Source organism: Diprion similis, chromosome 3 (assembly GCF_021155765.1).
Source record: "Diprion similis isolate iyDipSimi1 chromosome 3, iyDipSimi1.1, whole genome shotgun sequence".
Classification (NCBI taxonomy): domain Eukaryota; kingdom Metazoa; phylum Arthropoda; class Insecta; order Hymenoptera; family Diprionidae; genus Diprion; species Diprion similis.
The window spans coordinates 366,830-381,204 of NC_060107.1; the positions used below are offsets into that span (position 1 = coordinate 366,830).

At 44.4% G+C, this 14,375-nt stretch overlaps 1 protein-coding gene across 4 annotated transcripts; it reads left to right on the forward strand.

Annotated features, from left to right (window-relative positions):
• Nucleotides 1–1,545: 1,545 nt before the first annotated feature.
• Nucleotides 1,546–13,528, forward strand: LOC124404858 (cell surface glycoprotein 1-like). Of its 4 annotated transcripts, XM_046879313.1 has the most exons (11): nt 1,758–1,891; nt 2,257–2,680; nt 8,575–8,636; nt 9,528–9,724; nt 9,817–10,029; nt 10,066–10,172; nt 10,338–10,862; nt 10,942–11,169; nt 11,235–11,551; nt 11,630–11,829; nt 11,910–13,528. In XM_046879313.1, exons 2-11 carry the CDS (start codon nt 2,591–2,593, stop codon nt 12,998–13,000), a joined length of 3,030 nt encoding a protein of 1,009 aa, XP_046735269.1. In that variant the 5' UTR covers nt 1,758–1,891; nt 2,257–2,590; the 3' UTR covers nt 13,001–13,528. The 4 variants fall into 4 exon arrangements, with proteins under 4 accessions (XP_046735268.1, XP_046735269.1, XP_046735267.1 ...); XM_046879312.1 differs by lacking the exon at nt 1,758–1,891 and adding an exon at nt 1,546–1,646 and having other exon boundaries at nt 9,817–10,172; XM_046879311.1 differs by having other exon boundaries at nt 9,817–10,172.
• Nucleotides 13,529–14,375: the final 847 nt, after the last annotated feature.

The following is a 14,375-nucleotide window of genomic DNA, read 5'->3' on the forward strand; positions in this document are numbered from 1 at the left end:
AAACTAAATTGGAGCCTTTAAAAGAAACCATGTCTATCGAGTTTTTCTCTTATCTGTCCCAACGACATTGCGAACGCATCGCAGAAACCTTTTCTGGGCAATGATAGTAGGGCAAGAGTATATCTCGGTAAAAGGGCTTGCAAATATTCGAATGATTGATAAGGTTTAGTTATGCGGTGGTAAGATCGAGTGTCTAGGCACATCGATTCGCATGTGAAATGGATAATGAAAAATGATTAACTAAATTGACTGAGAATAAGCTTGACCATTTGCCGAATATTCTCAGCAGTTATTTCTCTCCGTTATCTGTACACTATCTTCTCAGGACAGCAACAAAGCAACGATGACAACTGAGATAAGGAATCTGATGGTTTCCGGTGCAGCCGTGGCGTGATACGAATGTCACAATAGTGATGCCTTAGCGATAAGAAACCAAAGTCGTATCAGGTGAAGCTTGGCCTCCGGGGAACATGAGTATAGTAACACCCACACAGCACCAAGTATCTACATACGTACATACAAGAGTAACTCGACCTGTCCCTACGTTCTAGTCCGTTCAATGGACGGCATCGATAAATCGGGGTCAGGTGTGTCTTTCGAGTGCCTCTGGTCACTTAGGAACCATCACGCACGTAATAACGCTGGTGCGTTGACCCGACCAACCGACCGATGATGCGAGGAAATGACGACGCAGGTACTATGCAGCTCACAAATTTCATGTCTGGATCCAAAAAAGTACCGTTCCACCTATTCCCACATCAGCGTCTCAGAGTTTCATGCGCTAACCTCACGACGAGTAACACTCCGCAGTGACTAATTTCTTGCTAGCTTCGCCCTGGATTGTTATCTACAAATCCTAGCTCAGGTAGGAAACGTACGGGTACATAACCAAGTCGTCATCGTTTGCGTCAACTTGGAATCATTAAAAATTGCTCATCGCAGTGCTAGTAAAGGGGGGTAACCGCGAAGGACATTACGGTCGCAGGAGAGATCGGCAGAGTGCTCATCTTCCTGGCTGATCGGCCGCGACGGCCAGGAATGGAATGGAATGGAATGGAATGGAATGGAGTGGATGGACCAAGAGACCCGCAGGGAACGGGCCGGAGGCTGCCGTCGATCCGGCTGGGTCTCGGCTCGGGAACCACCAGCGTCGACCTGTAGTATCGCCGTGCGATCTGCCGGGACCGGTCCACGCCACTCTCGCCGAGCCTTCGGTACGCCTGCGCCCGCGCTGCTTCTGGTACTTGTGCTACACCTCCTCCTCCTCTTCCTCCTCCTCGGCCTCCCTACCTCTCCGCTACCTCCGCTTCCGTCATCCGGGGAGGAAAACGGAATAGTAGGTACGCCTTGCGCTGTGCAGAGATTATAAGTAAAAAGTAACAGCGACCGGGATCGAAGGAGGAACCGACCGTGTGACACTTAAGATCTTGGCTTCGTTGTGACCCAGTCACCTGCCTTGCGGAAAGCGGCGCGGTGCTCTCAATCTGCGTTTGATATGCGACAGACTGAACGAGTTACTTGCTGAATTTTTGTGAGAACGCGCCGGTGGATGCAGAGACTCGGTTCTCAGTCCGACCTGCGGATCACATCTTCGACGCCATGCGGTTGACCTTTGGCGAGTCGCGAGTTTCTGTGCTAAAAGCAAAGTGAGGAGAAATATAAGGAAGAAAATATACGTACATATATATATATATATATATATATATATATATATATATATATATATGTGTGGGTGCGTGCGTGTGTGTGTGGACGGGGGAGGGAAAGAGAACGGGGATAGAGAGTGACGGAGTGATAGAGTTGGAGCGGGAGACGCGGATCAGGGCGAGGGAATTTCTCTCGCATTCCGGGCGCTGCGTGGCTCGCTTCATTCCAAGGGAGATAAATCAAAGTGAGATTCTCTGGTCGTTCGGCTCTCAGGGAAAATGCCGTTGAGAAAACTGCTTAATTGACGGGTTTCCGGAATACGGATTTGAAATTCCTCTGTACAGACGGACGATTACATCGAGTCAAAAAGGATTTTCAAATCACCCTGTCATTTCCGTAGATTTCTTGTTTTGTTCATTTTTCGTTAGTTCTTGTTTTTTTTTCTTTCTTTCTATTTCTGGGGTTTTGTTATCGGCGAGTGTGTCTTCATTCGTCGTCAATAAGAAGCCTAAAGTACTTTAATCCTGAGATTTGATAAAATAATCCTGACAGCACTTAAAGAATGAGTAAATTTTGATTCCCAAGTATTAATAATTAAACTATTCTCAGGACATTGTTGGAGCATTGTTAATCACCGTGTAACACGTGCACGGCTTCAGTGAGGTGAGAAGGTAGACAACGAGACATCTCATAGCTGGTTACTTCTTCGGCAATTCGGAGGTAGCGTGAAGCTACCGTTGAGGCAGGTCGGAACTGCGGAATTCACACCGCGGCTAAAAATGCAGGCTTCCGTGTTCAGTACCCTCGAAGCGGTTTCCGTTTGTTGAAGAAAACACACGTCGAAATGAAACTGGTGTAAAAGAATTGACACAGTATTAAGTGAGATACGAACAAACGAGCAGTTGCAGGCGAAGCAAAGGTTGAGAAGAATCGAAATCTGAAAATGGGCCAGGCGTGGTGCAAGGAGAGGACCACTAAGGCCCAGGACTCAAAGTCACCGTTGGATAGAGTTTTCGTTAGATGCGCTCATCAGGTACGACCATTTTTTTTCATTCCAATGCCCTTGTCACATTTGGCAATGGTCGCGATTCGGTTTTATTCTTTGTCCATGTCGCAAATTCGGTACGGCGTGGGTTTTGAACTTCTGGTACTCGTGACCCTTGGGTTAAAGAGCATAAGGCACATCTATTTGCTCTCTGGAACTTCACAAAGCTTGGAAACTCTGTTATATTTGCCGGATGCTAATTGGAGAAAAAAATACCTCCCATGTGCTGGAACATAAACACCAGTCTCTTTAAAGAGGCCAGCCAATTTGGCTTCATAATTACTCCTACTTGGTGGACAATTTCACCAAACAGTTACATACGCTGATGGGTTAACGAATAGCAGCCTCCGAATATAATTACGAGAGTAGGTACATTATTCGATCGGAACTTTCATTTGGCGTAGAATTTTGTTCAGGGAGAAATCTCAAGCTTCTGCTCGCAGTATAGCTTCACACGTAACACAAATACACCGTTACATCTCGACAGAAGGTCAGTTCGGAAGTTATATTTAACTTTTCACCCATGTAATATATCGACAATCTGAACGAGTTTGGTTGGTTTTTTTTTTCTTAACCTGTAGTAGTTATTATCCAGTGATAATCATGCGTGACCCAGTCGTTCTCTTGAATACCAAAAATTACTAATTACGCTGTAAAAAAAATTAAAGTTTCTTCTCGCTGTTCATTTCGCTCTTCAATTGTACCACGGGAGTGTATAATATGGGTATACAAGTACAGATAGGCTCACGCACACAAAATTATGTGTAAATATCATAATATCTACAGAATGGTTTCTGGGATCGGTCGCCCACGGGCCGCACCTATAATGCCATTGCACGCGGCGGAGAAAAACGGTATCTATAATAACGTACAGAGGTCTCGGAAGAGAGGCATAGATTCGAGACCGATCGAAAGAAATCACGGGCACAGCCGGCATCGGGGATTGAGTTGTGACTAAAATTCGTAACCAAATTATTAACAGCGGTAATCGTCGTCTGTGAGAGGCTTCTGGTTAGATCTTTTTTGCGAATAAGAAAACAACATATTATATATACCCAAGTATAGTAATGATGTAGCGTATGCCTGACAATTGGATGTGCTTACACATGTATTCAGATACACCTAGATTGCATATAAGCTGGCTTCTCGGCACGATCATGTAGCCTCCTACCACCATTTAGCAAAGGTGCGATAAGAAGTATTCGCTAAATGGGGAAGTAAATGAGAAATCAGCGAGCTACGTGACGGGTTTTGGACCAACGCGTTCCAAGGCCTGGCAAACTCGGCCATATTGCATAAGCTACAAGTTACTTATAATTATAGTTACTTGGTAGGAGGAATAATCGCCGCAAGTAGCCATTGTAAACAAACTCGTTATACCATGGAATGGACAAACAATGTCTTACAGGTATAGTCGTTTTCGCATAGCCGCGTATGCTGGAGTAGCTGCTAGTTATCCAAATAAATGAAACCAACGTCTTGGGGTTGATACGTTTTTATTAAGGGTATGGACGTGAAATAGACGATGAAAACGTCCACTTCTACACATATTAGGGTGGTTAATTTTTTAACTTTGTTTTTTTTCCACCACTTGTCACTCATAAAATTTTTAACAAATACTGGAAAGCCTGGAGGATGTAGGAAAATATTTAGAGGTCGCTACTAATTATTGTAATGAACCATCCTAATATATATAATACAGTATACATCGAACAGTTCTTATCAGATCCAGCCCGTCGACTAAGTATACATTGTCTTGTGTGATACTTCTTCATGTATAAATAACGGAGATAAGGCGAAGTTGGTATAGACCGAAATGAAGCAAAGAATTCGGATTTCTTCCTTACTTTCCCGCTAGGTACAGTAAGCATTAACAATTTAGATTCGTAAATGGATTGTTCTGTGTTGTTCGCGTTGCTACGAATGAATAACCGCAATACAATACTGTAATTGTCTTTGTGCCGCAGTACCGTTCTCAATAGACGTCGGCACGTTCAGGCCTTGAGTATGTACTTGGTCTATGTGACCTTGAATGCCAGTGGAAGAGAGACAACGGCGGTTGTCGTGTCTACACTACGGAACGCGTCTCGACGTTGGGGTAGCTAGTCGCCCGTTACTTTCGGCCCGAGGATTATCTCGGGATCCATTACTCGACGTCACTAATGACTTTTCCTAATTGTCGAGTAATTTCCCTATTTGTCGGACACTTTCAATCTCGAGGATTAACATTCAAACGATTTCAAACGGTTTATGCAGTGAAATATTTCTTCATTTCACTACCACTTCGATTATCTAAACATCGTTTGTGTGACCAATTCTTTCCCCTTAAAATGTAAATGATCACTTCCGATGTAGGCTATCTGTAAGATCCAAGGATCAACGCACGGTTGCACTTTTTTGCAACATGGGTTTTTCCCCCCTTCGCACGCAAATTTATTCATTAATTTTCATTCACGTTAAACTTAGTGCGAGACGGAGGTCTTCAACGTGAAAATCGACACCGGAAACGGGTTGCTTTCTACAAGCTCCGAAGTGGCTTACGTGACTCGTGTAGATAGATGCACCTTGATACACGGTGCAAAGTTAGCGAGCTCGCGTCTTCACCGAGCTGCAATGCAACGGCTGACCTCCTTATTGGATTACTTAGTAGTGATGGTCTATCGCTTTGAACGTTGGTATAATCCAGCGGATAGTCGGTATTCTAAACTTTTTCGATCTGTCCGTGGTCAATTTAATTACAGAGATGTTCAAATCGTCTACGCTAAAATGGAAGCAAATATTTGCATCAAAATCTTGTGACATCTGAAGGTTATTAAGCTTTAAGTTATTCTCTTTGGTTTGGATCTTGATCAGGTGTTTCCCCGTTTTTCGACGCACAGTCGTCAAGGTCCTCAAAGCAAACATACGCGTCTCGAATGTAAAGTCCCTCAACCGCCTTAAAAACTTCACTATTCACGGTAAATCCGATAATCGACGAATCAATTGCTCATCCCCCCCACCCATCTCAACCACATACTACATACGAATCTTAAAAATCTTATTCAGAGGAAGTGCAATTCGTCTAGAATGTCTGGTATGATGATATGAATTTTTTTTACAGATAGTAGCACTAATGCCCACTAAAACCTCGGAGTTACAGATTTTTTGTAACATTATTACTCTTACAATAAAATATATACGTCTTCGGAAAAAGAAGCGAAAATAAGGACCACCCTAGTCTGAACTCTTGTTTTATATTGATATGAACGTATAATAAACATCAATACGGAGTTATTGGAATATTATGCGCCTCGTTCATTCAGCCATAAAGGAATTGACCTTCGATTAGTGCTGTGGAAAAATATCACGGCTCGGTAGGTCCGAATACTATAGATTGCTGTACTATGCCAGATGCGGTGTGTAGACCGAGTGAACTACGGAATTCACTGGGAAAATCGAGTGCTTAGCTGCAGTGAAGCTAGCAAGCAATTGCTGGCTCCGGACATTATGAGCCGGTGTTTGTAATTTGCCTGCACAGTGTACAGTGTACATTACCGAACTCGTGATGTAACATGTTATTACGTAATTAGTCGTTTATACGACTGTCACTGTTGCATGGGACTCGAACTACGAATGAATTATGTCGAAGGTCGAGTCTTCTTCTCTGTATCATAAAAAAACCATTGGCCTAATGTTTTTATGTGTAAAAAGATTAGAGAAATTTAATACCGGGTTGGAGAGGAAAAGAAGAGAATAACAATTTTCCGAATAGTCCTGGAATCTTTATTCTTCTGGTTACACCCGAAATATAGTTACACTTGAGGACGGTCGTTCTTACGTCTAACGACTATTTAAACAGACAGTTTGTGGTAAAGAAAATATCATATTTGACGTTACTTTGAGTGATTTGAGACGATTCCAAGTACTTTCAATCTTCAAACTAGTCTTTCATATACTCGTTTAGGTACAGTGTTTGAGCTTCGTTATGAAACGAGTCACGAGACTTGACTTGAGTACATGTTTGTATGTATATCCTGACGTAACAAGACGAGATCTTTGACAGTGTTTATCGTCAGCTGCTCGCAGATGTGACGCGTGCAGGTGATAATATCAGCTTCAACTTCAGTTGAGAAAAAAAAACAGATAGGAAGAAATACGTATGCCATCACGGATTCACTAAAATCGTTATCGTCTGGTAGCTCAAGGGCTCAAACAGTTTGGCAGACAAACTTTTGGCGAAAGCATTCAAGATTGCGTATTTTTGCCAGAATAAAATCAGCTCTGTTGTTTATCTCCGAATCAACCTTCAGTGTAGACAAATCGTGCTCGATGCCGCAATTACAAATCACCTGTCAGGTATTTCCGGAGAGTATAATATGAGGCACGAGCTCTTTAACGTTACTGTTACCTCGTTTTGAAACAGACGTTACGTGTGTGAGTCGATAGTCGGTCGGAGAATTCAGCAACAGTCCAAGATAGTTAGCTCGAAAAGTAAGAAATATCTACAAAACGGATGCGCAAGCTAAATGGAAGAATTTTTTAATATCTGTAAAAGAAAAAAGTTACAATAAAAAAAGTGCCATTAATTCATGGTTACGATTGTTTATTGTCAATTATATTGCCCCCTTTTAATTTTATCGAAAATTTTTGTTAATAAAACTTGTAGAGGACTTAATTTCCAACAATTTCCACACGAGTTACGTTGCGATAATTCAAATATTACCTGAGATATGAAGCATCAAACTTGTCTTTGTTCATGATAACCAAAAAGAATCCGAACGCAATTCTTTATTCTAACTTTTTTTCTTTCAGATATCAAAAAATTCTTCCGACAAAAATTGTGGCCAATATTTTTTCCTAGAAAATTAAAACAAAAAAACGCAAATCCAACCAGTAGGAGCCGAGTTATCGACGATTACCTATTTTTCAAAATAGCGAACGAAGCACCAGGAAATTTTGTTGAATTCCTGTGGTTTTAAGCATTTCTAATGACCCTCTACTTGTCCTAAGAAATTTGGCTTGCCCATCCATTTTGTCATTTTCAAACCTAACTATCCTGGACTAAAAGACCGTCGAAACAATTGAATAACAGCGACTACGCACTCAGCGATCATTCGAACAGGTATCGAATGGTTTTGGAAATCGCTGGATTTTGAAAAGCTGGCTGTTTCGTTGGGAGTTTTTGGGATCCAGCTGGATTCTTCTATCGTTTTATTCTGAATGCTTGATGACATTCGTGAAAAGAGAGCTACGCTTCAGGCTGTTGTCTGTAAATTCTCGACTCAGGGTTGCACAGCTTCGCAAATTGTTCGTTTTCTTCACGTACGGTTATATTTGTGAAGCCGCAAGCTGCATGCTTTAGCTCTGCGTCATTACTCCATGTCCCGGCCCGCAAAGCGACTTTTTGCGACGCAACACGCTTTGCACTTCATTGTGCAGTCATTCTTCGCTCCAGGAACCAGTCAAAGGTTCAATTTGCATTCTATTCGTTTATACTTCACTCGAGGGAGGGAAAAATGCTGATTGCATGTGGCACGTATCGCCGAAGTGACGACTTCACTAGTTATCTGAGTTTCTCTACACACATGCCTATAATTAGCCACCTCTAGCGATAATCTTTTCTGCAGACACACAGAGCCTGCCACGAGTGGCACATGATGTTGCTTGAAAAAAATTCCAACTCACACGTCGCGAACGAAACTTATAAGTTTTTTATTTACTTTTCAAAATATCTTACACTTTTACTCATAATCATATGGATTGATATTCTATGACAAAAACCATTCGTCGAGTTTCGATTTTGCTCCACTGAGAGCTTGGAGTAGGAATCAAATAGCCTTCATACCTTATTTACATAGCTTGCCTACTTAACTGAACTGACCAACAATTCCATGTTTTTACAGATTTATCCATCTTTAAAACAAGATGGCTCGGTATTGGGCGGTGCGACGCAACGAGTCACTAGGTAAGATATTATTTCCTTAAAAACTTTCTAATTCAAATTCTCAAGTGCATCGACAAATTGGCAGTATTCTATATTGTACCAATCAATGGAAGTGTACATCAAATGATGTAGCTATTTGCCAAATTAAAGGTAGCTACGCCGAAGAAATACGTCACTGCGATTATAATATTTTCCACGTAATTTGCAACTCTACTCCTCCGCCATGCAGTTATGGCTCGCATATGTAATCAGACACATCCTGAGTGGTGAAGTGGAATTTGAGTATTGGATTCATGTTCTGATTTGGTCGTGCCAGTCGATGCTCTCTCTTTAGTTGATCGGGTGTATTGCTCTCAAGCTATCCGAATGCTTCGATCTTTTTCCTTTTCTGACTCTCTCTCTCTCTCATGCACTCTCCTTCTCTCTCTCTCTATCTCTTTCCATATCTCTTTCGCCACCAGCACGATCTTGGGACGGCCTTAAATGGTATCGTTCGCGTTGCCGGCACCTCTAGTCATAGGTGGTTCCCTTCGACGGGAGTAAAGACGTGAGTCAAACCGAGTAGGTATAGAGTATGGAATCGGGTCCCAGTGAACTGCAGGTATGGACCAAGTTTGGCCCAGAGGAGCGTGGGCCGTGAAATCTTAATGGCTCGGCAGTGCTCGTTGCCTAAGAAATTCTTCCGCCTTGTGGATTTTACACAGGACATTTTCTTTTTTGAGAATCCATAATCGACTGCATTTGATATCTGCTTTTGACAACTTCAATTCAACCTCATTGACCTTATTGTCAATTATTCATCATAATCATGATAAAATGAATGATTCGTGTCAACTCCTTAATTAAATCAGATTAAAAACGAGGTGTAGAATTTTATGAAAATCTTGTGTTAATGAGTTTTACGAATTTCAGCTCGGAGATCGGGTACGCGGGCTCGCCCCCCAGGGAGGCCTTGACTCGGGGTCAGAGCGTGGATTCCATCGATAGGCCCTTCCATCCTAGCGAGTGGGTCGACGTCAACTTGGAAGTGCCGAGTACTCCGAGTTCCGTAATTACGAACCTAACCGCAAACACGAGCGTCTACCCCACGACGACGCTGTCGTCGACAGGTATACACTGTCCAGTTTTCTTCAACCTCCTTCATACCTCCTTCATACTAATGTAATGCAAGTCTGAACCTTTTGCCTTTTGTACTTTTCAGTCTCGAATTTGAAGCATAATATTACGCCGATCCCACCACCCAGGCGTAGACGAAAGAATCATGGACGTCCGCTACCCCCGAAACCTGATGAGGTTATCGTTGAGACGCACAAAAATGGAAAGATGAAGAAAGTAGAGCCGCTTTACTCATCGGTAAAGTCACCGAAGGAAAGAGAGGCTTTAAAAAGTAAAGAGAAAATTCTTGGAGCATCAGATGACGGCAATTCGTCCTCGTTAACGACCCGGGAAGAGTCGAAGAATACAAGTAATAACAATGGCGAAAGTGATCTGAAGAATGACAACGACGAAGAGAAGGGAAATAGGATAAACGATCGTAAGGCGAATCCCGAGTCCAAGGTAGGGTTGATTCCTCGTCAATTTTCAACTCGTAGGAGATATTTTGAAATGTTGCATCATGTATGTCCGTAATTCCAGGCATTAGTGCACTTGTCTGTCGGTTTATTTCGTATCAGCGAGCTCCAGGAATTTCCAGTATCTAACCGATACTTGACTTGGTTTCAGGAGGTCGATACCAAGAGGATTTCAGAAAGTACGGGGGCAGAGCCCGAGGACAGGAAAGCAGCCGAAGAGCTTGATAACGAGGGGGAGCACAAGAGCAACAATTACCGTAAAAACGACGGTGGCATCAAGGTGGGAGAGGATGTTAACGGGAAGCGGGAAAACTCGGATGAGGAGTATGAGAAATTTTCAAAGAGCAGAGAGATGAAAAGCTCGTCAACTCCAATCGGATCGCACAAAGAAACTGAGAAAGAATCAAATCGCCACGGTAGAAATTTCCGGGAATTTGTAACACAGCCAACAGTCGACGAGGATGATATTATGAACGTAGTTTATCACAGGCCAAAAAACTACAGCACTGTCAGCCTCCCGAACTACGACGAGCTTGAGGTGGTGAAGAAGGAGGTCGAAAAAAATTCGGAAGAGGACGCCACTCCCAATTTGGTCACTCCGAAGAAGCCTGACCGAACGAGGAACGTGAGCACGATGTCCCTTCCGATTGCTGAAACTGTCTCGTCTCTGCCTCAGGTGAGATTTTCGCTCGAACCGCGTCCTTGTTCACCTGCTTGTGAGAAACGTCGAAACGAGTTGACGTATTTGTTTTCAGGAGGTAACGGAACGCCTCGAGAAGTACATGACCAGGTGCCGCAGTTTCGGAAGTCTCCAGCCTCAGGAGATACTTGAAAAGCTGACGGCTCAAGGCGAACAGAATGAGAGCTCCGAGGAGGATGACTGGGATGGACTCGATGACTGGGATCTGGGAACCGTGGAGTACCATGATCCCAGCGACGAACGGCCTCCTTGGGAGCCGAGGTCTCGGTTGGATAAGAGGAAGGTACGAAAGCGGAAGCGCCTGTTTTTATGCCCGAATCAACTTCGTTGATCCAATTATTTCCGCAGGCTATCACACCGAAGTTTACAGTAGGTGGCAGCGAGGTTGTCGCGACAAAGAAGGTGGAAGCCCGGGCGACGACAGCAGTCGATGTTGATAAGCAGTCCGATTTGTTGGCGGTAAAGAATGAGACCATTAGGACTCCGAAGTTGGACGAGAAACCATCGGCCATTCCCCGAAACGCCTCGTTCGAGATACCGAAGTCACCGAACTCGTTGAAGTCCGCACTCAAGGCCGAGGCAAGCAGGAAGATTTCGATGCCGGCGAAGCTCTCGTCCGAAGAACCAAGCAGCCCCCTTGAAGACTGGTTCTCTGCCCAGGAGAGGTGAAATTCAATTCTGGCTTGTCATGTTTTTATGCCTGATTCTGGTTTTGAATTTTCATTTTCATATCCTCGCTTCAGGTCCGTCAGATTCTTCGACGCTCCGCAACTCGAAGAGGAGTACGCCAACACACCGGGACACAGGCCGGTGAAGCCTTCGGGTGATCGAAACCCGGAGGCCGAGTACGACACGAAGAGGTATCCGTTTAACGGGGTCTTTCCGGGCCCCCTTGACATCGACACGTTTTTTACAACACCCGGGGATTTTGGTGGGACGACGAGTGAGTTGAAATCATTGCCTGATCGATGAATTGATTTTTAAAGTTAGGATTTCTCACATGGTGTCTACGCGGTCTTACAGATTCCAGCGATGTTCCTGGTCCCCCGAAGGTCTTGACTCGGTCTCTGTCGAACGAGAGCGAGCCTTTCGAGGGATACGAGGAGAAGGAACTGACCGTCGATATCCAGTCGCAGCCTTCCTCGATCAGCAAACTATCGAGGACCATATCGGACGAGTCTCTGCCGGGAGAAATGTCTGGAATCAACGATTCGCATGGCGAAAATACCACTTCCAAGAAGTTGAGAATTGGTGACACAGGGTCGAACTCAAGGGACTCGAAAACCCCACCACCCAGTCCGGAGCCGAAAATAAAAGTGGAGATCTTTGACGACGACGATTTACCCGGAGTCAGACCCACCAGCCTTAAGATCTCGAGGGAAGACGAGGGTGACAGTAACCTCAGTTCCATGACGCCAAGCCTCACCGAACTCGAGGCTGCACTCTCCGACATGCTCGAGAAGGCAGACCTGGACGAACCTCGTCCTGGCATCAGTGACGACGATCACGTCGAGGATTCCGCGAACTCGAATCTGCGGCATTTCGAGGTAGTCGGCGACTCGACCGACGACAAGCCTGTCGAGCCGAAAATTTTGCCAAAGCCGATCGAGGGTGAGGTCGACCTGGGACCGGGTGAGGAAAGTGATCTATTCGTTCCTCGACAACGAAAGAACAACGGGAAGATCAGCTTGGGCCAGATCTTGACTGACGGAGGGAGTCAGGTGACGAGTGAAAAGGTGTCTGGTAAGGTGGAGTCCGAATCCCCGGCTGGCAAATCTTCTCCGCGACGAAAAATGGCCGTCACTCCGAGTAAAAACCCCTTCGAAGAGTCCGACGAGGATCAGGAAGACGACGTATCCGAGGCTTCGAAGATCCCCCAGCCCGGCACTCACCCTGTAAACCCTTTCGACACTGAACCGCCGGAAAAGCCAAGCCGACTGCATAAGATTGCCTTGGATCAGAGCAGCCCCGAGCCTGCTGACCTTCCGACGCCACCCCAACGGAAAAACAAGCATGGCGCTTCCAGCCCAACGACAAAAACTTCCCCAAATCACGCGGACAGCGAGTTTCCCATCAGAGATTCAGCCCCGCATCCTAATGACAGGTTAATTTGATACCAAGAGCTTAGATTTTCGTCGATACTTCCATCAACTTCCATCCAATTAAATTTCGATAAGCTTTCTTGTAACTACACACTACTGCAGGTAAAGGACCCCGCAGAATCCTTATCGAAATTGGACCCCCGTTGGATTGGCTGGATTTTTTGTATGTTACAGTACATATCCTCCTGGTCAAAAGTTCTCACGGACATAAGTCCCAGAGATCAGCTGTTTCCGAGACAGGCTTCCTAAGGGGGGTGTGTGAATTTTTTTTTATATCTATGGGTTACAAGATTACACATGCATACTCACAATCCAGCCAATTCGACTGGGAGCCAATTTCCATAAGGATTCTGCGGGGTCCTTTATGGCGACTTCGTCTAATAGTCCAGAATTTCTCCGTAACGTCAAGCTGTAATTTTATTGTAACATAGTGTATAGAGGAGGCCATACTAGGCCAAGGTAAGGTGCTTTAATATTCTGAGCAGTAGAATGTCAGAATACTTGATGTAATACATGTATAATAAAAATGTAATGTAATACGAGCTTCGAATGTTTTGTTAAAGTGAGGCGAGAAACGAAGAATAGTAATCCTTGACCTCGGAAACAGAATGGAAAGTAAGACTATTCTATTTGACTTCAATACAAATCATCGTCTTCATAGTTGACGTCAGCTCCGACGTCGGCTGATCATGACCAGTAATGGTGCGAAATATTACCCAGGTGGTTTATGCATGATTATTATACTTTATTCAAGAATCGAGATGCGAGTGTTTCAGGCACCCTATTACTTTTCCAATTATCTCTTTTGCAAAGTGTTTCGTCATTATTACACGCTCAGAGGGCCACCCTTAATCACGTTAAGCCGGTTGTTCCCTATTCCGACGTTAACTGCATTTAGGTTTCAGGCGAGTACCTAAATGACGAAGGAAAAGAGAGGATAGCAGTAATAAACGGTGTGCAGGAAATTCTGGCATAATGACTAATTTCGGGTCGTATAGGTATGTCGATGCGGCATCGTTCCTGGTTCCTGAGGTAAGCCTCCAGGAGAAGTTTTTTCCCCCTGCGCAATATCGGACGCAACGTAACGTTACGTCAGGTTATTACCACGGTAAAAGGTAGAAGGTGGAAGGAGGACGAGGAGGTGGGGGGGGGGGGGGGGGGGGAATTTTCACCTGACGTCGGTAATAACTTACCCTCGTTGAGCCGCCTCTCAAAACCCCCGACGGCGTATTTTAAGATAATTAGCTTTCACCCGACGAACGGTTTCCTATCATTCACTTGACGCCCGCTTCAAATTCCTCTCTCTCTCTCTCTCTCTCTTCCACACCGTGAGAGTTGTACGTTGTAGCTTGGACGAGAATGAAATAAGGATAAAAGAAAGTAGCAA